The 26,861-nt window shown below is 37.1% G+C and overlaps 1 protein-coding gene across 1 annotated transcript in view; it reads right to left on the reverse strand.

Moving 5' to 3' along the window:
• The window catches only part of LOC135942607 (KH domain-containing, RNA-binding, signal transduction-associated protein 2-like), a 161,965-nt gene that overhangs the window by 10,690 nt on the left and 124,414 nt on the right, over positions 1 to 26,861 (reverse strand). The window contains exons 5-6 of the mRNA XM_065488803.1: positions 26,441 to 26,744; positions 21,395 to 21,578 (exon numbers count right to left, since the gene is read on the reverse strand). Of these exons, the coding sequence (XP_065344875.1) occupies positions 21,395 to 21,578; positions 26,441 to 26,744 (488 nt within the window). The remainder of the gene's footprint in view (positions 1 to 21,394; positions 21,579 to 26,440; positions 26,745 to 26,861) is intronic.

Genomic DNA, 26,861 nt, shown 5'->3' on the forward strand with positions numbered 1-26,861 from the left:
TTATGGTTTAGTCATTATTTGGTTAATTGAACGGGCTAGTTGTAAGCTAAAATAAATAAAAAATTAATTACTATCATCATGCCATTATATGATTATTATTGATAAGAATTTCATATTTTATTCTATCTTATAACTTACAAAAAAAATAATATAATTAAATGATGAACTTCCTAATCTTAGAAGTTTTGTCTCAATATTTTTTGTTGCGTATTTAATGTTTATTTTTCATGCTCGTGATTTTTATTGAAATTCTACTGTAATACATAAGCTTATTAAGCTATTAGGAATTGTTCTGGATCATGAAAATATGCTTAGGAAAATTTTACTTCTTATAAATAGACACGTTTGCGAATTATTTAAAATTAGTGCTTTAATCAAATCTTAAAACGGCAATGAGGGTTTTGAGAGTAAAATATCAAATATTAAAAAAGTCCACTACGAATGACACTTCAATCTTTTTATTATATTACAACTCATTCTTGGTTTATAGTGACTCGCTGGCGGAATCGGCGGTATGGAGAGGCGGACGGAGGAATAATCTCAATGGCTTTTGCGATCTAGAGCAAACAAGTCGCTGACAATCAAACAGCCAGCGGCTCTAATCTCGACGGTGATTATTGTAATTGCTAATCCTAACGGTGTAGAGCCGCAGCAGTAGCAAAAGCAGAGCAATAAAATGGCACACCAGAAATTACGGCCGCGTGCAATTGCGGGATGTTTTTTGCCTTGCCATTATTTCCGTTTTATTGCGCCGCGCGCGACTTTTGAATACACGAGCCGCAGCTGCAATCAGCTGCTTTGGCGAAACTTGGAGACACGTGGCCCGGGGCAATTAAAATTTAATGAATGGCCCCGAGACAGTCAAACACGACCTCAATCCGGCGCGTTTGATGCGTGTGTATATTTGGTGTCTCGCAGGCAGCTCTATCTAGCTTCCTTTCCGCGAGCGCTGTCTCGGTAAACACAGTATCATTATCGGCTGCTCGTTCGTCTGTGACTAATTCGCAGCTCTCACGTGCACTATGTTCATTAATGCGAATGCGAGGCGCCGGAAAAACGCTTGCCGTTCTGATTTTATGCTCTAGATGCATCAAATATATTCGCTATGTAATCGGAATTCATTTGCCTAATGAGTTCCTGTCGTCGTCCTTCCCGACAGCTGTGTCAGCTGTTGACAGGGACGCATTAATTTGTCCGAATTTAAAACTGTTATAATAACAGACAAAGGGAGTTTGTAAACAAATAACTTATTACATAATAAAATTATTGTTTAAATTAACATTATTTTAATAAAACATTTTAATTAAAATATTATTGAACTTTATTTTGTTTTATTTATTAAAATCATTTAGTGTTTAAGTTCATTGATATATTTTAAATAGTTTAAAAAATTAAATAGTATCACGTCTTCAACTTTGTCCAACTTTGTGATGGCAGTGTTGACTTACAGATCAAAGTCTACGCTGCCAGCACAAAAACTTAAATTATTAACCAAACTTTGATCACCACCACTAATAAAGGATGTTTAGATCTATGGACGGGAAAGCCTAATTATACTCAACACCCGTATTATTGCTTCCAGCGCATTCTGGCAAGAATTAAAAATTGTCACCAGTAAAATTCTATAAAATTCCTGTTTTGGGTTAGTTTGATTCAGACAAATTATGGCTCCCCGTGCCTGCACAAAACTAAATATTGCATTTTGCAGCGCGAGCAGGCCATATATGAACGGTTATTAATTTCACCGCGTGCAGCCAGTTGGCAAATTTTGATCTGTTTGAGTGATGTATCACGAAGGTTATTGTGAAATACACAAATATGGCTCTTTAGCAGTGGAAAATTGCGAATTTCTGTTCTGAATAAAGTTCTTTGACACCGCGCTCGAGATGCATCGATCGATGAAAAGCAAATATCGGCGTTGAAAACATCGGACAGAGAAAACAAAGTTTTTTTCCTCCGCAAATAATCACTTATCGGGGAATTGGAAGAGTCGGTGCGTGTCTAAATTACTGTATCCTGTTCACAAGGGGAAAAACAACCGCGCACCCACCCACTGGCAGAACAAAACGGTGGGCGACGCATTCCCGTGAGTAATGTTTCAGCGCCGACTCGGCAGGGACGGAAATCACGTTTGATTTTCAATCAAGCGGATTAAGCCGGAAAATAATGGCCAAACATAAACAGCGGTCGTCCATTGTCAAATGTAGGCAAATTCCCTACGGAACCATCTAAATGCGGGCCTGCAAATCCTTTGTTGTGAATAGTTTATTGATTGAGTAAATGGATTAACTGATGGATGTTGCTATGGGGAATCATGCATGATTTGTACAAACAAATTTATAATAACAAGTAAAAAAGGATCAACAAACGTGGTTTTTACATTTATTTTGCAGCAAAAATGGTAAAAAAATTTCAAATGTATTTGGTAAATATTATTTAAAAGCTCTAATTTGTGTTGCAAAGTTCTGAAAAATAATTTCAACCTGCACTTGAGTTATGATTATTAAATTACCTACGGTTGCCGATTAAAATTCCAAGACAATCGGCCAGCGGGAGCCAGATGTGCGATAAAATTGGTTCCCACTGCGCAGATCTAAGATGGCGTCTGAATGTGGGAAACAACAAGCTCTCTTTGGATTGCCGTACGAGCGTCAAGAGTTTGTTTTTTTATCCAAAAGACACAATTAGTTAAGAGTAATGCAAATTACGTCACAATATTGACGAAAACTTGCTTCTTTTCCCGCATTTTTACGTGACCTATTTTCACGCCATAATCCACCGGACGCCATATCTGCGCATCACACGAATCTGGACCCTACTACAATCGGCTACAAAGTTTGTTTGTTAATCAAGCAGCGTGAAAAGTCTCCTGATTGAAAACCATCGTTCCATTTCACTAATAGAAAGGAAATTTATCTAATGATCCGCACACCGTTTGATAGATCATGTCAAGAAGAATCAAAATCAAGAGATGTATCGGAAAAAATCACTGACAACTTTTTCGAAAAGTGGTCAAAATCTAAAATTTGACTGTTTTGATCCTAATTTTATTCTTGCAAACCCTTTAAAATAATTGAAAAACGAATTGTTTTTATTAAAGATCATTTAAAGCGAAAATAAACAATAAAAAAATGTGTATCTTTTATTTTGCTAACGAATTTTCAGGGATGTGCTGGGCAAATATTCTAATTTTTTAATTGAAAGCCTTGTCCAAAAACTTGTCGTATTATTTTCCCTCCTGCCTGTGAGGAAAATAAAAATAAAATCCAAGTGAAATTCATTTTTACAACTTCGCTAGTTAAAACTGTATGTTAGCTTTCATTTGATGTTCGTTTCAAAGAAAAAAATGTTCGAGCACCTAAATTTGCATCATTTGAAAGGTGACACAAGTCAACGGGCACAAAGCAATAGCCCGTATCATGCCGAGCGGACGCCATCAAAAGTGAATAGCACCCTCCATTTTTGTTTGAATGGAGCGCAAGTTTTGCTTGTTATCGCTTCAAAAAAAGAAAAAAAATGTTTTTGTAAAAGCCAACAGGCATGGCAGGCAGGCATGTGGGCCGGTCGATACGATCCTTTGTATCGCGCATCAGCTGCGCAAAAATGCATCAGACGGATATGACACAGTGTAATTTTGATAAATGACCGAGGATGTCGCTAAAAGGCCCGATGACGAGGAGGCCTCCCCGAATGCCTTGCCAAATTAATCCTTGCCGGCATTGCGACGCGCAGTGCAAATTAAAGCAGCGTTTCCCTGCGACAGATCAATTTTATTGTCAAAAACAGGCGCGTGCGGCACCTGCGAGCAGCAGCGAAATACATATATATTTCTCTGCTATCTCTGCCGCGATTGATTTTTGCTCAATGCCTGCCGCCGCCGTTGCCGCGGGAAATGGCGAAAAAGAGGAGCAAGAAATTTGCACTGCGTGAACAAGTAATTCCAGCCGCGTGTCACGCTCGGCTGGATGATAAAGAAAATTGTCACGCGGAACAAAAGCTCCCATCCGAGAATGAAATTTTAATTTTTGAAAAGCACACCAGCACTCTCGCAGTTAACCTTTTCTCCGCTGAAAGAGATGACTATTTGCTTGCTCGAATGAAACAATAATTCGCTTCCACTCCAAAAAATTTACACTTAGAATCGTTTTGCGTCGACGACGACGACGGAAATAGAGTGAAAACAAACAGTTTTATGCAGATGCCGTCGAGCAGGGGCAGAGTAGGCAACCCGCTTGGTACGACTGCCCGGCGCGTTGCATAAGTATTCTTTTGAGAGGGCCCTCGCCGGAGCAGCACGCAGAGAAAGAGAGTCGCAGGCTAATGTAACAACAAACAATGGAATTAAAGAAGCCAGCCTGCCTGGCTTTGCGCTCTCAATGCTAAACTTTGAATAAGGGAAGGTACGGAAAATATATTCAGATGTCTTGCTCCAATTTAATGATCACAACAAAATTGCACAGCCTACAGAAACAGTTTAAGAAACTATATAAAATATAATATCTTTTGTTTTTATGTGCCTTTAAAAAGACAACACTAATTTAAATAATGGTGGGGAGTTAAATAAAACTGGCAATATTTTGTTAATGCAAAAATGGCATTTTTGTAAATTAAATGTTTCATATACTCAACGCAGCAGAGACATTTTTGTTGGTATTAAAATATTATCAATCATATTAATTAAAGATTTTTAAAATATTAATATGGCACCTCATTCGTAACCTAAACATTTAGCATATATCAAAATTACTAAAGGCCTATCCAAATCCAAAGTCTTCCAGTTTCCAGTATATTTAAGTATAATAAATCGCAAATTGTGGTATGCTAAAAATATATAAATAATTATAGTATTTAAAACAAATTAATATGTCTTAAAAACCTTATCAAATATTTTTTTTAAATTATCATTATTTGAAAAATAATTTAGATAAAAATATAAATAAATCAAATTAAATTTTTAAAGCCTTTTCTATTTAATTTAAAAGTTAAATCGTTTTATTTATTGTTTCTATAAAGTTTTTGTTTAAACTGATTTAGAGAAAATTAATTTGTTTAAAGAGTTTAGACAAAAATGTTTCCCATGGTTTATAAATTATTAAAATATTTACTTTTTTGTTTAACGATTCTAGTAACGAAATTATAATACGAAAACCATCTGATCTTCACAAAAATATATGCGGCAATCTTGGAAAATATATAACTTTAAGATGATTTTACTGGAATTCCTTACATAATATTACTCAACGCTGTATGAAACAAATTTGCAATCGAAGAAATCAGCAGAGAGAAAGCAAACAAGCGTGATAGAGACTCATGAATCCGGGGCCACAAGCAGAATATGCCCGACCTCGGAAATTCGCCCAAAGCCATTACTTCTTGATGAATGTTTGGCAAAATTATTTGCTCACGCCGGCACCGGCACGGTGGTGGAACGATTGCCGGGGTGAGCAAGCGGGTATAGCGCCTATTTGCTTTGTCTGAATTAAACATAGACGGTCGCCAACGAGGGGAAAACGTTAAATGACAGTATCCGCTGACACAATCACGCGAGATAAAAGTAACATCTTTACTATGTCTGTTAATGAGACTGGCTTTAGTCTTTTTATTTAAATACAATTATTAATGATTATTGAATTGTTTGAGGAACGTTCAATATTTCAATTTAAATGTTTTCTGTGCAGATGGTTTAGGTTTAAAATATTATTTTATATTTTAATTATACTTAAAAGTATAGCGATAAACAACAATTTAATTGTTAAATAAAATTAATTAAAACTTAATAAAATTTAAATTAATTTATTTTTTATAATATTTAAATTTTTTTTCTAATAATTATAATTTAAGCTAGAAAGTTTAATTTGATAAAGTTTTCAAGACAATTTGTTTTTAAAAACTACTTTTCTTTAGAAATCTTTAGCCTTGTATGGATATGGATTATGAACACAAACTACCTACTGCAGTATGGGATTCTATTCTCGTAAAGTTTTTAAAATGGATTATTGATATAACAAATTTTACGATTTGAGTAAGGTGACAATGTTAATTAAGACTATATATTTAAAATCTGTATGATTTATATTATTTTACTATGTATAGACAATTCTGATCAATTTATATAACGATTTGATTCAATTCCCGGTCCTCAAACAGGGTTAAAGAGTGAAAAAATCCTTTCCAGAATTGCTTTTGATTTTCATCATACCTCCAGCTATAATTAAGATCGTGAATGATGAACGGCTCTATTTGTTTTCGTGATGAACATGCAAGATGCTCGTAAAACAACTCCTCCGGCCAATTTATAAAAGCTTGCGTGCTCACGGCATCCTCAGAGAGGGAAAAAGGCAAGCTTTACCCCCGGCCACAATGCATCCTTCGACCCCTCTGCACGTTGTTTAAATAATAATAATCTGCGCCCATGCAGTTATTTGCACACCTTTGGGAAGCGTCGGCATTGTTTGCCGCGGAGAACAATACATATGTCGGTTTGCCGAGCACACACCCAGAATAGTGGCATGTGCATCTAGGTCCCAGGCAAAAAGAAAAAAGAGGAACGTATCCATCTGCCCGTCCGTCCGTCCGTTTCAGCGGGGAAAACAGGCTCGCGTGCGCTCCCAGAGCGAGAGCGCTGAAACAACAATGCACAAGTTGGTTGGTTGGTCCAGCTGACTGAGAGAAAACTCTGCGCTCTGCACGCAAAAAAAGGAGCACAACTTGCTTTTGTATTTACTCGAGCAGTTGGCAGCTTTCTCTTTCCGCGCTGACCCCTGGCGTGGAAGTTCTTTTCTGATAAACACACTCACTCATTCACTCACACGCAGCCCTTTGGAGGAGACACAAAGGGACTTTCTTGATTGGGATATCAGCTGAATGGCTTTGAATGTGGCATTGTTGCTAATTGTAACAAAGTGGCGAAACTAAATAGATTAAGAAGATAAATTAAAGAAACCGTTATTTCGGTTAATCTTCTGAAAAGCAATGAGTTTACAGTTTAAGAACCCGTTATTTCCGTTAATCTTCTGAAAAGCAATGAGTTTACAGTTTAAGAACCAGTGATTTCCGTTAATCTATTGAAAAGCAATGATTTTACATTTTATGAACCCGTTATTTTCGTTAATCTATTAAAAAGCAATCATTTTTCAGTTAGAGAACCCGTTATTTTCGTTAATCTTCTGAAAAGCAATGAGTTTTCAGTTTAAGAACCCGATATTTCCGTTAATCTATTGAAAAGCATTGATTGTACAGTTAAATAAAGAACTCGTGAAAAATTTGGCGCTGGTTCTAGAATAAAAAATGCAGTCAGATATTAATCACGCAAGCGGATATACAAAAAGGAACTTTAGAAAAAATTGTGCAAGTTAAAGTCCTAGGCCGGGTTTACCTGGAAATGGCTTAAATTAAAAAAAAAACAGTCATCCTGGTTAAATTTTGTTGCTTGTCTCTCTCGTCTCCAATGAATGTTTTGAATCATATTTCAATACAATCTTGGAATATTTTTTGCTCAATCCTGAGGTTTATTTTTTCTTGTGTACAATCTTAAATAAACTTTATATCTCCTCAAAATGCACACTAGTGTTTAAGTTAATGAAATAGAATCCGGTTTATTGGGCATTCGCTCATCCAAATAATAAAAAATGCATTTACACATCCTCCACGCGACAGATATAAATTCTCCATTCAGCCGGCAGCAGAGCAGGCAATGGCAAAGGGGTAAATTTAGCGTTTATTGTTCTCTCGCTCGAGTGAGTAGCCGCTTGGGCTATTCCAGTCACACATTCGGCGCGAAAAAGGGGCGCAAACATTCGCCGTTCGTTTTTGTGTGTGCACCGGCTATTTTTTATGACTTTCTATGGTTTCACCCACTCCTGGGAAATTGTGCCCAAAATCGAGCATTTTACGACCGCGAGCTTGCGAATTCATCAAAATCCTTATTGATCGGCGGCGGCTCTTCAAGTGCAGTGTGTACGAGGGCCGGGCGCGCGGGCAAAGTGATTCGGCCCATTTGCCGCTGCTCCCACTCTAATTCCAGCCATCTGTCAGGGGAAGGTGGAGCAGGCACAAACGCACGACCCTCTGGTGAGAAATTAAAGCACACGTGCGTAATTCTCATCGGGGAAGAAAACAAGTCGCTGCTGGCAGCGGCATCCTTTCTCTCAGCGAGCGAGAAAGCACTTTTTATAACTCGGCCGGCGGAAGATCAACTTTATGTCGCTATGAAAGGTTGGGATTTATTTTGGTGCGGATCGATGCAAGCAGCAGAGCACAACACACACACACACACACACACCACCCCCGCAGCCGCCTCTGTCACCGAAGCAGCAAAAAGGAGCATACCGTCTTAAACATTTTACGGCTGTAATCGATTGTAATCTGGCGCTGATTACATTTCGCGGCTGCCAATCTCCGAGTAAATAAACAGCGAAAAAAAGACAGGTAAGGTGCCAATTTGCAGCTTCCAATCGACGTATTTTAAGTAGGGCCGTGCGTTTAAGATTGTCTTTTCAATGTCGAAATTGTTAATCAATCTGATGCTGTAAAGTCTAGATTTTTAAATTTGGCCAGCGATCAAAAGACGGCATTTTTTACAAACTTCAGCAAAATTTGTATGGTTATGGAGGTTTTAAACGTATTTATATAAATTAATCATGAATGTTAGTTTTTCCCAATTGACCAGTTGCATAAACCCTTAGTTATTGAAGCCGCCAACAGATGGCGCAACCACTGACTTTCTTAAAAATTTTGTTTTAAGCGGTTTTAAGGCATTTCCGCTGCGATTTCAGACTCAACCTAGCTATTTTGCTTTTTTTAATTAATTTGCTTTTTTGACGTGCTGTAAACCAAAATCGGTTCAGCCATTAACCGTAGAAACGTTGGAAAATATTTTTTATTTCAAAAAAATAGTTTTTCACGATTCCTCTTTGATTGGCTGAACCGATTTTGGTTTTCAGCACGTCAAAATAGCAAATTAATTGAAGAATGCACAGTAGCTAGATTGAGTCTGAAATCGCAGCGGAAGTGCCTTAAAATCCAAAGTCTACGGTGGCGCCATCTGTTGGCGGCTTCGAACACTTAGGGTTTATGCAACTGGTGAATTAGTTGAACTATTATAATTTTCTCACTCCTTATAAATAGAATTTCTATTAACACCAGCGGATAAAATTGGTTCCCAAGATGGCGTCTGAATGTGGGAAACAAAAAGCTGTATTTGGATTGCCGTGCGAGTGTGAAGAGTATGTTTTTACGATCCAAAAGACACAATTAGTACCAGTAATGCAAAGTATGTCACAATATTGATGAAAACATTTTCCCGTGACCGTTTTTTCGTGCCATACTCCACCGGACGCCGTATCTGCGCGTCGCACGAATCTGGCCCCCGCTGATTAAAGCCATAGAGATTTAAAAAAGTATTTAGTTGAACAGAAAAATTTTAGTTAAATTTTGGTTGATGGTTGATAAATTTATACCTTTTTTCCGAGAATCTTAAAAATTCTGGAAGTAGCGAAAGATATTTTCGATATTTTCGCATGATTTTTAATAATAAAATATAATATTCCTTTCATTTTAGGATCTAGATTGATTTTTCAATCTTGTTTATTAAATTGTTAGATCGCTCAAATGCCATTGCCACCACTTAAAGTAGATTAAACTTTTATTATCATTAGTTGATTGTTTAATCAGCGCAATTAGCAGGGAAATTTTTAAATAAAATTATTTTCCATGCGTAAAGCTAATTTAAAAAATTAACTGTAAAAAAATTAAAAAAACTAAAAATCAACTAAAAAAACAAATAAAAATAATAAATTTATGTTAATTAATAAAAATAATATTTTTGTTTGTTGAAAAAATAGATAAACTAATATAAATGAGGAATAAACTAACTTAATCAATTAATAAATAAAATTGTAGTAATAAGTTAACTTTTTAAATATCCTTATCAGAATAGGGGTTTAAAAAAATAAACGTGTAGCTATATGCAAGGAAATTTGCAGAGCACTATTACTTTGGCATTTTTTTTTGCTTTGACTAGTGGTCCATTGAATGAATGGATTCAAAACACTCCATAACTCGGAAAAAGTCCATTATTTCCTCTAATCACTCTCTGAGCTAAATTTCACCCAGCTTTCCATGTAAATTGCCGGGAAAACTAACTCCCCTAAAGTTTGTATGCCCCTCAAATAACAAGCTCTGCCTACATTCTGGATTTCATGTTAAATTTCGCCGAAAGAAGAGTTTCCTTTACAAGCCGCGCACCGTTGGAAAGATCACAGTGAGAAAAAAAACATAATGGGGAAGGCACGAAAATTTCCAGAGCAAACTCAAGTATGGGAAAATAATTTATTTCGGAAGTTTCTCTAGCACTTAATCGGTCAAATAAATTAATTATCACAAAATTAATTTGACTACGTCCGTGCTACAGTAAAATTCAAAATTTGGTTAGTTTTTTTTCCTGAGTTTCACTGTTTAACAAAACAGTTTAGTATTAAAAATGGAACAGACAAAGAAAAAACCTTGATCTATCTGTTTAAGACAAAATGAGCTAAAGCCTTTTTTTTGCTTTTTGATTTTCTTCTCTTCGTCTTTTTTGCCTGAGAGGTTAAGATCTTTATAAAAAATCATCAAATCAATGACTTGAAAAGCAATATACTTTTTTCAGCCTCCTTTCCATTGCAAAGGCAGCAAAAAGGAGTAGCCTTGAACATTTTACGGCCGTAATCGATTGTAATCCGGCGCTGATTACATTTCGCGGCTGCCAATCGCCAGGTAAATAAACGCAGAGCGAAAAACAAGACAGGTTTCCAATCGATATTTTTTGTTCTCACCGGCTTCATTTTGCAATACATCACCGTCGGCGGCGCCGCAAATTGAATCGAGCAGGCAAATAACAATAAAAATGCCGGCGAGAGCACTTGATAAAAAGTGGATGCTGGGTAAAAACACACGGCGCACTTAGCGGGGGCTGCTGCTCGAATAAATTCCACCTGATCCAACGTCGGCCGCGTAAACTTTTGCACTTTCGTGGTAGTTTAAAATGAAAAATGAGAGCTGCTCGCGGGCAAAAAAGCCAGGTGCCCCGGCGCGATTCTACACGGGAAAAATGCTTATGTGTATTTACGGCAGCGCGAGATAAATCTTCTCAGAGTGCCGCTGGAAGTTTGCAAGTCAATGTCGGAGATCAATTTCCTTTTAAGATGGCTTTTAGATCAAATTAGAGCCGTTTCAATGCATCATATTCAGTGTTATTATATGCAAGCCGACCTGGAGCAGTCTCGCTATAATGGCTGCATATCCGGAATTTGCGGGCAAAGTTTTATGGAGCGAACATAATTTAATATCAATTTTCTCAAGTATAACCGCGGATGTTACAAAGTTCCAGCACAAATTAAAATATTTATGATCGCCATAAATTTCATCGTTAATTTAAGAGGTTTTAATCAATTTAAGATGAAGCGATCACCCCCTTCAATTTCTTGGCTCGCTATGGTTCAGGTCAGAGGCGTCGAAAATAATTTTTAACGTTTCTTGTAAACGAATAATTCATTTTGGTGAAAAAAATCTATCATTTCAAGTAGATGCTAGGGAATTTAAATTTAATCAAAAAATGTATGTTTAAATTTTCAGAAATATTTTCTCAAATGATTGACATTCGCAACTAAAAATATTTTGCAATCATTAGAACTTATTCAAATGATTTTTTTTCTTCAAAAAGAAAATCATTTGAATAAGTTAAGTTTTTTTTCTTCAAAAAGAAAAAACTTCTGTATGCTATTGTAAAATAGTCTTCCTCCAAAAACATTAACTAATTTTTATTATTAAATTTGAACAGAATACTACTTCTATCTCTATTCACAATGAAAACTTTCTCTAACAGTAATAAATTAAATTTAGTAGGCATAACGTCCTATCGAATGCACGAGGAAATGAATTCATGCGGTTTTATTACGTTTCATCTGGTTGACGGTTAAATTACAGTCGTAAAATTCTCATGAATTATTCTACCGTAATCTATCTTTATGCCCCAGCGTTTGATCAATGTCGTCATGTCACTGGATGTATTTTTCCCCGATCTCCCTCTACTTGGACTGCCACAACCAGTTTTACTTATTTAAGAGCTCTTATTGCTGACTATCAATTCCATGATGAATAAACACATTGTATCACAGATTCTAAGCAGTGAATCGTCTCTGATGGTCCAAAAATAAACCGCCTTTTATGAAGGAAATAATAGCCAGATGATTGAAAACAAACTCCAACGAAACATTGAATCAAAGGAAGGCAGTTTGAAATATTGCAACATTGTGAAGAGCTAGAATCGAATTCAAGCAAAAAACATTAACAAGCACTACACAAATAGACTCACAATAATGAACTTCTTGCGAAATGTTTAGAAGATATTTCCTTTCATACATTTAATTTTTTATTAAAAAAAATATAATATTTTTTCCACCATTGCCCTCAAATGCGCAGCAGCAAATACAGGTCTTAAATTTCCATAAACTTCTAGTTTAACGGTGCTGCTGTCTGTTGGTGACGTTGGACATTAAAAGCATTCACGCAAGCAGCCAAGTAGTGCTGAACTATTGTCTTAGGTAGACGAGATGCTCATCCATTCCGTTTCAGCTTGATTTACATAAATGCGCTCTGCATTTAAGAACAGCGGAAAGAGAGTAAATTGCACTGTCAAAGAAAAGAGTGAAGATTAAACCTGGCTGGTCGGGAGAAGTGCCAGCGCAGCAGCCAGAGATGTCTTATCAAAAGGTGCAAAGAGCTGCAACTGGCTGACTGGTTATCGGCGCGGATGAGAATTAAGAGAAGAAAAACTCGGTGGTGGTGGTGGTGGTGGTTCTATCGACTGGCGCGGCTTCTTTGTTTACCATTGGCTTAGCTGCACATCAAAGATTTAAGCCTGCCTCCTTTTCCTTCCCGTGGCATGCACTACACGGCGAATTAACTTGTGGAGCCTTGAAAGGGCTCACCTTGCTTTTATTGCCCAACGCCGCCCTACTAGCTCCTTTGGATCGCGGCACAAAAGATTAATTATTCCACAGCAAAAAAATGCGGAGCTACAATAAAGGACTAATTACACGGTATGGTGGCTGCACCGCCAAGGCAGACCTCAAGCGCGTGCAAATGAACTAGGTTAAAAAGCGCTCTGCAGTTCAATAAACCGGCCGGCTACTGCGATTTGCACTCGCACTCCCTCCTTCCCAGAACAAACAATTCGCAGTGCTTTTAGCCTCTGCAAATACCGTAAATACGTCCGACTGATTTAATTACCGCGAGTTCAGCACTGTTGGGTGCGTATTTTAAAAGCAGGGCTCTCGTGCAATAAACTAGATTTTATTCCAAGCCATGCGCACGTGATGTGAAGGCTAATTAAACTTGGGCCTTTGATGATTTTGCGTTAATTGGATCTAATACCACAAAATTTATTCATCACATTTCATATTCAGATGTAACCCATTAGAATTAATAAATCAATGGTTACAAATCGTATTATAAAAAATTGAAGCCAACAACACAGGGGAAAAATAAATTTCATGAATTATTGACCATTTTTCTTTTATTCCAGGTCCTTTTTCAATAATTTTCTGCTCAAGGAATGACTGGCATTGCACAGCACCCGTTTTAAACCCTTACGTGAATTATGGTAAGTCAAGATGACTCTAACGATGTGCATGTGCAACTATTATATCATTTCGATGGTTAGAAATTAAGATTTGGCAGTGGCAATCAATTTGAAAATATTTTTTTCTTGTAAAGAATTGGTATTACTTTTAAACAATTAAAAACACCGCATTGCATTATGATATTTTTTTGTCAGTTCGCAAACACATTTTGCGACAGCTTAAAGGTGATCGACTCAAAAGTTACATATGAAAATCAACGAAATTTCCAAAGAATTTACAGGGAATACAGGGAATTCAAGGGAATTGGATTGAAAATTCTTTCCTTCTGAACAATTAGAATAAGCACATATTATTTATTTAATTAGACAACTTAAAATTGATATTGAAATTTTAAAGTTTAAAGCAATTTTCCTTAACAAAATTAAAAATAAAATAATATAGAATAAATAATGAAATAATATTTTTAAGTGTAAGTTTATCTTTTTTATGAACAACAAATAGTAGGAATGTTAGAATATTATTATTTACAAACTTTCTACAAGAGCTTTTGTTTCAATATTACAATCGGAATACTTGGTGCAAGCCTTCTATTATATTTTTAAGACGTCCCTTTAAAATCCTTCGTATTTTTTTTAATTTACGTCATTTAATTTTATAAGGTGAAAAAGGGTGCATAAATTTTGTCAAATAACTATTATTTTTTGCGTGTTTCACAGAACTAAATCACTGCAGGAAAACCTAATGTGATGGTGTCAAAACCTTTTGCTCCAAAAAAAACCTGAATTTGATTTTGACGAAGATATCAGATTTGATGATTTTGCTCCATATGAGTTTGAAATGTCCTTCGATCCAAGCTTTTTTTTAAACCACGTGTTCTAAAAATTCACTCAACACCAATCACCAAGATTTAATTTCTTTAAATTTGTAATTATTCAAGCTTGGTGCCTGTTGCTAATGAATATTTATTTATTTTTACTGTTTTTATACAGTCGGATTATAGACTTTGCATTCCACCACCGACGGAAGAGAAATAAAAAGCATCGTAAACTGTCATTTGGATGGAAGCCAGTCGCAATTAGCCAACAGCACTTAATTAAAATCGACGCTGCAGCAACAGCAAGCGGTGGCGGTGGCGTTGGCGGCCGTCGAGACGGCATCCACAGGGGGGTAATTAAAGCGTTGCGAAATGGAGCCATCTCATCTCTCGTCGGCGCTCGCGATTCTTAATAAGAAGAAACCGTGTGCTTCTGCGAAGTGTCAAGTGGGAGAGTTCGTCTCTCGCATTGTTCGAACAACGGCGGGCGTATCAAGAAAAATTGCGCGGGGGCGCTGCAAGGTGCCGCGTGAAAGAGAGATTCCACTCAAAAAGTGCTCCAAGTTTTCTCTCTCTCGTCGCGTACACGTATATTCTGTGCAGCAGCAGCAGCGAGTGCATATAGCGGCGACGACGGCAGCCTCAATGTGACTCTTCTTGACCTCATGCTAATGTACTCAAGAGACGGCCGTCGACAAGAGCGAGCGGGTCTTTCCAGCGCGTTCATGCATATTGTTCGAGGAAAACGGCTTCATCATTCCATCTCACTGGAAGGTAAAATGAGTTCAAAACGGGTGGCAGTTTCCCACTCCAACCTTTTCCTCATCCTCAGGAATCGTTTCGCGCAAGTGGCACTTCACCAGTCGTATGAAAAGGGGACGAAACAATCAGATCTAACTCATTCAAATGGCAAAAGCAGGGGACGTATTCAGCTTGCGAAACTCACTCTGATTGCTTGCATTTTTACATCGGGAAAAGATGAAATTTCCTCTCTCTGGATTAATAAAAGTTTACGGACATTCTTGAAAATTGAACAGAAACAGTTTGAAAAATGATGATACAGATGGAAACAAAATTGTTTTTTCGAATTAGGACCCACTGACAAGGAAATTTGTTGTTTTTGAGTAGCGATACTATAATGAGCCAAAGCTCATTCACCCAGTCTCCTCGTGCCTTTCCATGAACATTGATTGGTTCCAAGCTCTGTTTGAGATTTTCAATTGACGAGCCTTCTGAAAATCAAAATTTATTTCGCTGAAAGAGGATTTTTCCTACAAAACTGCACTGATCGTTTGAAAGATCGCACCAAGAGACCAAGAGAGATCAAAATGAAGGGCCAAAAACATGGACAAATTAAAAAGCAAATTTTGAAAATAAAAATAAGATAAAAGCATACTGTTGAGATGGTTAGTGTGTAAAAATTAGTTCAACCTATATTTCAGAAATTATTGCAAATATTCAAAGAAAAAAAATATAATAATTTCATTTATTGCCATTGTTTTTTGACGGTTAATATTCTTTTCATCGTGTGTGGTCCACGCACTCATATTTACTTAAGCACATCTAATATTATTTATTATTTACGAAAAATAATTTTCAAATATTTATACGATTTGCCCCTATTGCTAGGTTGCATTTAAAACAAAATATTTTACCATGGTCTAATTGCTGAGATGTCATTTTGACATTAAATGATTTTTATTCTAATTTTAAATTGTTACCGTGCAGATTGTTGTGTTAATTGTTTAAACACTGAACATTTATATCTTTTACTTTTTAAATTTTAAACCCCAAAAAAGTAGCCTACATTGAAATACCGAACAAGATTTTTTGCTTTTTTACAAGACCTTCAAGCTTTCAAGCTCTCTGCTAAAACTCTAAACCAGGGTTCGCAAAAACCCGCATTTTTCCGGAAAAAACCCACTGCATTGCAAAAAAACTGTGTTTTTGCAGGTTTTTCTGCAATTTTGCGCATTTTTACCGAAACACATGTATTCTTACATAGAAAATAAAAATATCTCATTATGGATGCCCAAAAATAGGAATTTTTCAAATTCACCAAAATCAGTATTAGAGCCACTGGTTCCACCAAGAGACTAAAAATGTTAACTCTCAACGTAATTTTCTGAAATTTCAGACTCTTTTGGAGCGAAAATTCACTATTTTCGGGTTAAATTTGGAAAAATGCGGAAAAACCAAAATCTGGTGGGTTTTTCCAGCCAGTTTTTTGCGCAAAAAAACAGTGGTGCATTTTTGCACATTGCAAAATTGGCGAACCCTGCTCTAAACAGAGTTTTTTTTAAGATAATTAACCAGTTGCATAACCCTTAGTGCTCGAAGCCGCCAACAGATAGCGCAACCATGGACTTAAGTTAAAATTTTGTTTTAAGGCACTTCCGGTGCGATTTCAGACTCAATCTAGCTACCGAACACTTAGGGTTTATGAATCTAGTCTCGCTATAAAGAAAATTAATAAAAATGCCATAGAACACCGATGAAAAAACTTCAAACCCTGATTGAATGGGGGAAGTAACTTGATTGAAACGAGTTGTTGTTGTTTTATCTGATTAGAATCGATCTAAAAGCCATTGTAATTAAATTTATCGTCATGCAGGATTCATTGCGAGCTGAATGAAAAGCAGATGAAACATTTCCGTTCGTATCAATTACCGCAGTTTGCAAATCCACTCGTTGCTCGAGCCGTCTGCTTTCGTGCCTGTAGCAGTGGCAAAAGGGATTTGGACCCGAGTACCAGACAAGCCAGCTTGCTAGCTATCTTTTCAGCAGCGATGGGAATTGTACCGAGAACGAGCCACGACAAAGATCTGCAGCGACACGGCAGCAAATTGATCTCCTATGAAGCAAGATATTAAATAAAATTGCCTCGGAGCAGCTTGGCTCGACTCTCGTCTTCCGCTTCTAGATTTAATAAATTGATCTGGAATGAGCACACGCCGCCTTTGATGCACACTGCCTGCACACACACTCACATCTGTCGCGCGCACGTGCAATGTCTGTATTTTTGCCCCTTCGCAAATTATCGTCGTCCGCGACTTTAAACGGCGGAAGGAAAATACACACTGCTGGCACAGTTTCATCATGCACTGTTGCTATCCACCAGGGCAAAACGCTTTCTATCATTATGGAAGACACTATAAACGCATAGCAAATATGGGGTTGGGTCTGAAAAATCGATGCCTGCATATAAACGGCGGAAAAGGAAGATGAAGATGGAACTCTCATTTTATTAAAAATGGAGATTTCGTATTTCATCCCGGAGAGAGAAAGGTTTCACAACATTAATCATTTCTTGTCACGTGTTGACTTAAAATTAATATTGTTTGTCACAATTCCAAAAAAAGCCAAATCATGTTAATTATTGTTTATATTAAAAATCTCCAAAAATTTTATTCTTTATGTTAGTAGGGCTGTTGTGTCATATGTTGAAAATTTATTTCTATGACTAAGCAAATTAAATCTAGCGAAACTTAAAGATTTTAAATAAAATTTTGCTGAAATTTCGTACACTGTTGTACTTTGAACTTACTGATCTTAATTTTCCGTTAAAACATTTTCATAATTGAAGCAGTTCATTTTTATATATTAATAAATTTAATAGTATACATTTACAATTGTTGAATTGTGAAGATTGCAAATTTTAAAATTTTAAGTAAAAGTTATTAAAGAAAGAAATTTTTAAATATGTAAAAATAAATTCATCCAAAGATTTGCGATTTATGGGATATATTTCTCTCTGACGAAACAGATCAGGATTTTCAATGAGGAGACAGTGCTCGTTGCTTGATTTGCATGTATTTAAAACCAGATTTGCTCAGACGCTTAAGAGACAACTTAGAATTATTTTAACTCTTTCCAGATTTTCATAACGACATTTAAAGAATTTTTTTCAGAATAACGAACACCCAAATGTATTACTCATTTTCCGAACTAAAACCAATAGAAACCTATAGAAACTTTTAGTTTGTGTTGATGCTTTTATCAATTTCAGTGAGCAATGACGATAGGCTTGTATCACTATATTTAACATATTTACTTCCATAACTGAAGTACTCGTTTGGATTTATTTTAAAAAAAGTGTATATTGTTTCTTTATTACAATTAATTGAACAAAATAAATAAGTCATAATGCGATTTAAATAATATTAAATATTAATTTTAATTTAACAAATTATTTTATAAGTTTGACAAATATATTTATATTAAATATTTTTAATTAAATTTTGTTCTCTTACATCTAGGTATTTTATCTATTATGAAGTTTTGTTTTAATTTTTGTCTCCTTTTTAATACCAAATAAAAATAGAAGCAGATTACAGCTCTTTGTCTATGATACAGGGCGGTCATATTTATAAAAAAGGTCAACGACGCATTCCAGAAAAAAAACGAGTCTATCCCGCGGCCACAATATAGGAACTACTTCTTGACGTCCGGTCTGCGCTCTCTCAAGATTTCATACGAGATTGAAAATCGTTTCGCCTGAAAAATTCCGTGCGTGCCGGCCGAATCTAAATTGCAAATAGAGTTGCCATAAATATGGCAGCATTTTGTTCCAAGGAGGCACTTTGGCGCCGGCCAAACTCAGAGTACACGTGCCAGCTGCTGTGCACATGAATAAATTCATGCATGCTGCAAAAAGCGGCTTTAATCTTCCGGGCAGGACGTCCTGCCGATTAAAGATCCGGCCGAAATATTCGTCACGTGTGCGAGTTTATCTTCAGCGCAGGACATCGATTTTTTCCCACCTCCGGGGGTGAGTTACGCCAGCAGCCAGCGCACACAGACGCATCCTTTTAGACAAATAAAAAGCTGCAGCTCTCGTTAAAAGCACTTTGGGTGCCAGACGTAATTTTTATACAAACAACGAGTCACAACACAACACACAGCCGCGTCGCTCGTCATCCCCAGAGACTCGGTGTGCGACCAGCAGCTGCCGGCCGGGATTTCCTACTCGAGCTAATTAAAAGATTCAGCCTGCTCGTTTTATGTCTCCAGGAAATTGAGTCCTTGTAAATGGCGCCGCCTAATTGACTCTGCCCTCTCCACGTTTTGCACAGAAAAAGAAAAATCTGACGATGGGATTTGTCGCTTTTTAAGCGTGGCGCGACAGAAAAGTCTCTTTTTTACCCGAAACGAGATAAAATTCCACTCGTAAAACACCGGCAAAGCGCTGGCGGGATATCTTATTTCAGAAATATGTTGCGCCAACCGCTCTATGCGCGAGACCAAGTTCTAAAATGACTTTGGTGATAGTGCAGCACGCCGAGCACGCGGAACCAGCGTTGCGAAAAATCGTAAACAAGCAGCAGACGCCCGTATAAAATGCCATTCTGTGTGCACATAGAGGTTTTGCATCACAAATAAAATGTCTCCAAGCCTTATAGGCATTGAATAACAAAGCGTCACAGTTTCAAGCTTTTTTTAAACCTTTCAGCTATTACTTCACATCGCTTTTAGCACGACCGTTGAATATCTTAACGAAATATAAATGATATTTTTTATTTATAAAATTGATTATACAAAGGCTTCGTACATAGGGGAACACAAGAGCAATGGGTTGTTTAAATATGTATAGTAAAAAATTAAAATTAAAAATTCCTGCACTGTACAGTGGCTGCATAAATGAGTGTATTTGGACGTTCTCAACGATCACTGATTCCTAATTCCCTGCAGCTAATAACTCTATGATATAAATAAAAATTGAATTAATTTGGAAGTTTTAAAATTTCAAAATCAATTTAATTTGTAATATAAATCAGACAAATTGCTACATTATTGGGGCAGTGAATTTTAAACATTTGACTCGTTTATTAGCTTCTAATCGTAATGGGACGATCCAATCAAGCCATTTTAGGCTATTTGCCACACCTGTAATCATCTAAAACCGCACCTAAACGACAAAACTTGTCAAAATATGACTTTTTATGCATAAATAGTCGACTATTTTCGGAACAATACCATCTAAACAGCATAAGACATTATTCATTTAAAATTTATTGCTCTTTTGCTTGACAAAAAGAACGAAAGAAATGTATATATGATGTCCGGAGGTACTATTAACAAGTCCTATAATACTGAGGGGCGGAAACAACCGCTGTACACAGAATTTTTATATATAATAATTTATTTTCTTTTAAAATTGTTTCGATTTTTGAGCAATTTCCCGTTTCTAGTTCAGTCATCTATGATTATAAAGCCATTGTAAAATAAATTGAATAAATTAAATCATCCTTCGTGTTTACGTATATCATACAATATGAGATAAATTATTTTCAAAAGCAGGAAGCGCACTTTTCCTTGGGTTTTATCCAATTTAACTGTTTATAGACCCCTTTTAAGACGCTTTTTTCCAGTTTACTATGGCTAAAATGAAATTAAACTGCAGCATTCGTACTCGTTTGATGGACGATTGGAAGCTTAGAATTGATCTATCGTCTAAATTTCACAGCCCAAATAAAAACTATTCAAGACTCAAAAGTGTCTCTGCGGAAAAATATACTTGGTGAATAGAAACACGATTTTTCAGCGTCTGTGCGCGAAGTGGGTGAAATCCCCTCTTGGAAATAAACCCATTTTTTACGCGGTCGTAAATATAAAAGCAGCAGTGAAGGAGGAGGAGGAGCAGGTCATCATTTCAGACCAACAGATATTCCAATACGCCGATTTTCGATAAATGCGATATGAACGCAAAAAGCAACCTTCTCGTTTTATTTTCCATCCGCGGCGCTCTCGACGCGAAATCTCGACTTGCATTGATTGATTGATGGCTTTGCACCGCTCTCGCTACGTCCACATTCGAACACACATTCACTCACTCACTCTCACTTGGCGCACACACACACACGCGCGCGCGATGGAGAGAGCAAGAGAGAAACACGGAATATCTTTCGCACATGGGCGAGCGCCGCAAAAAGTGGATTTATGCGATGTGGCCACTCACCCATTAGAGCAGGAGAGGTCGTAGTCGTTGATGGGCGACACGGCCCCTTTCGACTGGGCCGCCCGGGCTCTGGTCAGGATGGAGAGAACGGTCCGCTTCGTCGGTGACATCGTGATTCTGGCCCCACCGGAGAGCAGCGGCCTCTTGCGGCCGATCAACGGCTGGCTGCCCCCGGAGTTGGCTGCTGGAAAATTAGAACGAACCAACCGTGAATCATCACTTGAATCAATCATTATACTCGTGCAATGCAAGTAAAATACATATATTTTGACTTGGTACATGGGAGTAATATTTTATATATGGAAATCCTGTAACAGGTTTGAAAATAAATGATGCCACGGAGTTATTTTTCAAACTCAAGAAAACAAATAAATTGCATGAATTTTGTTAAACCTTTTTTTAATTTAATTTAATGATCTTTTTCAATAATCTGCTTCATTTAGAATGATCAAGGAATATGACTCGCATTGCACAGGGTAAGTCAAGATGACTCTAACGGAGTGCAACATTTATTTGTCATTCCGATGGTTAGAAATTGGGATTTGGCAGAAGCAATCTTTTCGAAAATTGATCTTTTTTAAAGAATTTGTATTTTTTTAACCAATTGCAAACACCACTGCATTAATGATATTTTTCTTCCGCTCGCAAATCCCATTTGAGAAAAAACTTGAGCAAAAAAGGTGATTAGTTCAAAAGTTAGATTATGAAAAAAATGAAAAGATAACAAAAAAAACTATATATCTCAATCTAAAATTTCTTCGTTAATATCGAGAAGTGCAATGCACATTTTATTTATGAAATTGAAATTGTAAAAAAGAGACATTTAAGTGCGAGAACTTTGTAGTAATTATCCTTTGCAAAATTAAAAATAAATAATATAATCATTCTTTAAATCTCAACTTTTTGACCAATTCTCTCTTAAAGATTAATAAACGGTGTGAATGTTAGTATAACATTATTTATGATGTTTCCACAAGAGTTCAGCCAGGCATTTGGTGCACGCCTTTAATTTTATTTTGAAATTATATGTCCTTTTTAAAAAACCTGCTGAATGAAGTCAACAATTCTAAAAATTTCCTATTTTTAACCTGCATATCAATCGGAATTTGCCTTTCGCAATTTTTGAGCGATTTTTGCGCCACTTAAATTTTTTCATTGTATATGAAATTACGTGGAAAAGGCGCCGTATGTATGTGGTGTTAACAAAAAGCTATAAATTGTGTGCCAATGCACTTTTTGCAAGACCAATTGGCGATAAATTGTAACTCTTTCTTAAAATTTCATCCCAAATGTTTGCACATGGGTTCGTTGTATCCTTTCTGTTTTTAATAAAAAAGAAAATATCACGCAAGATTTATATTCCTGGAAATAAACGAGATCCGTGGAGTTATTTATTTGAAGAAATGATAAAAAGATCATTTTTTGGGCTGAATTAATATCGAGACAAATTCCTCACACCTACAAAAGGATCTATAGAAGGCATACCTTCTGAGGAAAAAACAGATATATTTAAACTCGTCAAAAAGATTTTGCGAGAATTTATTTCTCTGGGGGAGCAGCGCGCGAGTTTTTATGGTACAAGGAGCAGCTGTGAAAAGAAAGTATTTGCTCCAACGTCACCCCTGCTCGCGCGCATACAAGTTGAAAGGAGGGAATGTGTGTACAAAGCACGGTACGAGCGGCTTCATCAGAATTTCTGGTGCAGCGCAAATCAGTGCGAACCAACAGCCAGCCGCCCACGCAGCGCCGCACACCTGTTATCCCTGCTTGGCGAAAGCTCTCGCGGAAATGCTAAAAAGCAGCTCTGCCCAGGAGACGCACCGCACGCATCAAGAAATAATATCTTTCGGCTTTTTGCGCGCGGCGCTGTTTGCTCTGCTTCCTTGTTTTCGGCCTTTGTTTAAGCGCTGACAGCAAAGGGAATTTGCATTCCGCAAACAAACACGCGCGCCCGGTCGGAGTTAGCGGCGAACGCGCGCGCACGTGTCTTACTGTTATTATTATCATCACGCGGCGGGCTTCTCGCCCTTCAAGCAGAGCCGAAAAAATAACATCCGAATTTATTCGTCGTTCGGTGGCGAGGAATGGGCGGAAAACGGCGTGCGGGGGCGGACGAGACACTTTTGCGGAACTCGTAATAAGGCGTTACATAAAATCCAGACGGCAAAGGAAGCTCTCGTAAAACGGATGAAATACGCGGGTCTTTGTGTGCCGAAATTCAATTATCCGGAAAAAAAGTTTCTTTTCGCGCGATGCAGAGAAAGGGGGAAGTTTTTTGAAATTGTTATAAGATGAAATGCGGCACATTCGTCACGTGATAAGAGAATCATTCATCTGCCTTGAAGGGCGTAAACCTGCTTTTTCAAAAAGACGCTCGCATGTGCCTCAACAAACTGGAAGAAGTGCTTTTTGTAATCTATTTATTTTCTTGCCTCCGTGCATGTTAAATTTAATATTTTTTAATTTAGTTTAACACAACAAATAAATTGAATGTCGATTTATTTTTAATTTTATATATTACGGTAATATAACACGTCATTGTTTTTTTTTAATAAAATATTTATTCTGTCATGCCGCAAAATTTTCACATTGAATCATTGATACTTTAAATTTCACTAACTACGTGAATTTGTGATTATTAGATATAATACATATAATACATATTCTTCTTATGAGACGCGCGAGATGCACTTAGTTTCACTGGCCTTACGAGCGTTTACACTTATTGTTAGCTTGCTCGGCTGATAGATTGGGAATAATCACTAAACTTGCAGTTCGTTAACTCAGGGTAAAGGTTAACGCCATTAGGTGGCGGAATTCAATTCCATGCCATTGTTTATTTTTTACAATAATTCCCTGTCAAATAAAAATAAAATTTTTGACCGTGCCAATAGCAATTTATTATTAATACCAGGAAAAATCAATATCTTTTTGTATCATATAATTATCCGCTCAAACATTATATAACATGTTGTTAAACTTCAACCAGGTATAATTTATATGAGTTGGCGGAAACTCATTGTTACTTTGTGTCTTCATTCAATTAGCGTCTTTTTTAAAGGGGAAAAGACAGCTTTGGCTTAATTTTCTGGGTCACGCGTCAGTTTCCTGGCTAATAAAAAAGAAAATCCCGCTCGTATGTAGAGCAAATCTGTCCATCAAACAAATGCTAAGTATATGTACACACGGATAATAAAATAAAATATACACGGGGTCGCGTTTGCGTGCAACTTGTAATCCCAAATATTCCCGGCTGTCTGCGGCTGCCGGGACGTCATAATAATTCAACTGCAAATCCACGGTGCGGGCCCGGAGCCTGCTTGTTTTATTAGATTGTACCCTTTTGCCGAGAAAGTGGCACCCCGCTGCCAGACGCACGCTAATTCGCATGCAAAATATCTGCGGGGGACCGGGCGCAGCGCGTTGTCGTCGTAATTTATTCTGCGAGAGCCGCACCGGAATTTATTTTCACTTAGGGGCGCAAACACCCACCGCCACCGCCGCCGCTCTGTTGTTGCCACACATACACATACACACACTCACAACACACATCTCATAATTGTGTTCCAGTATGGCGGCGGCGCGGCCCATATTTTATCTCGCAAAGCGTGCGACGAGCCTGCCTGATTTGCATCGCCACGTACGTGTGCACGCTGGCAAAGTATTTCGGCAATTCCAATATAAGCCGGCAGAGAATGCGGTCATTTGGATGCTGCTTGATTCGATTTTCAGATAGCTATATTCACTCCATGGTCATGAAAATTGCCAAAATTGTTTGTTTGCGGAGAGAAATAATTTAGAAATGGTGCCTAATTCCTTCTATGGAATTTATAGAAGGTCAAACTGTTTAAATGAGAATTTTTTTAACTATTATATAGGTCAAACAAATAAATATCGAAAGGTTTTCATGGCTAATAGTGTGTAATGAAATATTTTTTAGTTTTCCCTTTGAATTAATAAAGATTTTATTTGAAGAAAACTGTTTTGAAGCTACAAAGTCTAGGACAAAGAGCTCAATTAAAATTTAAGGGTACTTCTATGAATTTCAAAAACGACCGACTAACTATCAATATTTCAAGTCAAAAATCGAATACAATAATTAATTTTCACCTGAATGATGCAAAAATTTATTTTTAAATCATTGAAAGAAACACTTCTTCATTTTGTCCGAAGTCTCATAGCCACCATGATCAATGAAATAATTAAATATTCTACTAAGTAAACTAATAAATATCAAATTAGGCAAAACAAATTAAATATTTTTAATAATTGTTTTAACTCAAAAATTTACTTGTGTTATTGCCGTAAAATTTAAATTTAAGACGCACTGACATCCATAATTTAAATGAAAAAATATAAAAAATATTTAATCAACATTTAATTTTTTTAATTTAAATGTTATTTCTATTTTGTTTTTGACTATTTTGCTACTATTTCTATTTATATAAATAACTATTTTATATATGCTATTTACATAGTTTTTATAACTGACTAAGATTACTTGTATTCCTTATTATAAGTAAAACTAAAGCAATTTTTTTTAATTTAAATTATTTTTTCTTATATATTTATCATGTCATCAGGAATAAATCATTGGCTGAATAAATTATTCATTGGCTGAATAAATTACACTCAAATACAGCTCTCGACAACTCTACATCCTTCTCCTGCAGATCGTTAAAAATATTAATTTAAATTTTAACAAAAACTTAAAATATGGAAGTTTTTGTTTAATTTTCTCTTTCTCCCAAAGAGCATGAAAAAATCTACGTTTCCATGCGGATGGTAATCAAATATACCATATTAGAGGCAGGAAAAAAAATGCAAAATGAGTTTATCGGATTAACAGCCGATTGCAATATTGGCCAATTTCCCTCTTGCGTGAGGCACACAAATATTTGATAAACGCGAAATAGCGGCTGGGGCATTGGCAAAAATATAAGAGCCGGTTTATTCGAGCGGGGAAAAATTCGGGTGACCGCTCGCGCGCCGCAAATATTGACCGGGGGGCTTACGGGGCGAGGCCATAAAACAAGATTGGCTTACCTGTGACCATGGCGGTGGCGGTGGATGGCGAGCCAGGCACCATCGCCGGCGGCAGACCGGCCATCAGAGGCGGCTGCTGCTGCGAGCGGATGAGCACGCCCCTGGACGCCGGGTGCTGCTGGGGGCTGCCCTTGCCTGACGGCGGCGACCCCGACAGCTGGGGCGGCGGGGGCGAAGGGCTGCCGGAAGAAGCGCTGCTGCTCGCGCACTCGGCCCCCTCACACTCGGCCCCCGAGCTGCGCTGCCGGTTTTTTAGCACCTGCATCTCCCACATTTGCTCCTGTCGGATCTCGTCATTGTAGTCCTGCGGAAAGAAAAATGACGCTGCTTAGTCAAATGTGCTGATGGGAGAGATGTGCTGGGGGTTGGAAAGAAACGGTCCTGCTTCACGACAGTCTTAAATAAAACTACGAATTTTAAA

This window comes from Cloeon dipterum, chromosome 4 (assembly GCF_949628265.1).
Source record: "Cloeon dipterum chromosome 4, ieCloDipt1.1, whole genome shotgun sequence".
In the NCBI taxonomy this organism is placed as follows: Eukaryota; Metazoa; Arthropoda; class Insecta; order Ephemeroptera; family Baetidae; genus Cloeon; species Cloeon dipterum.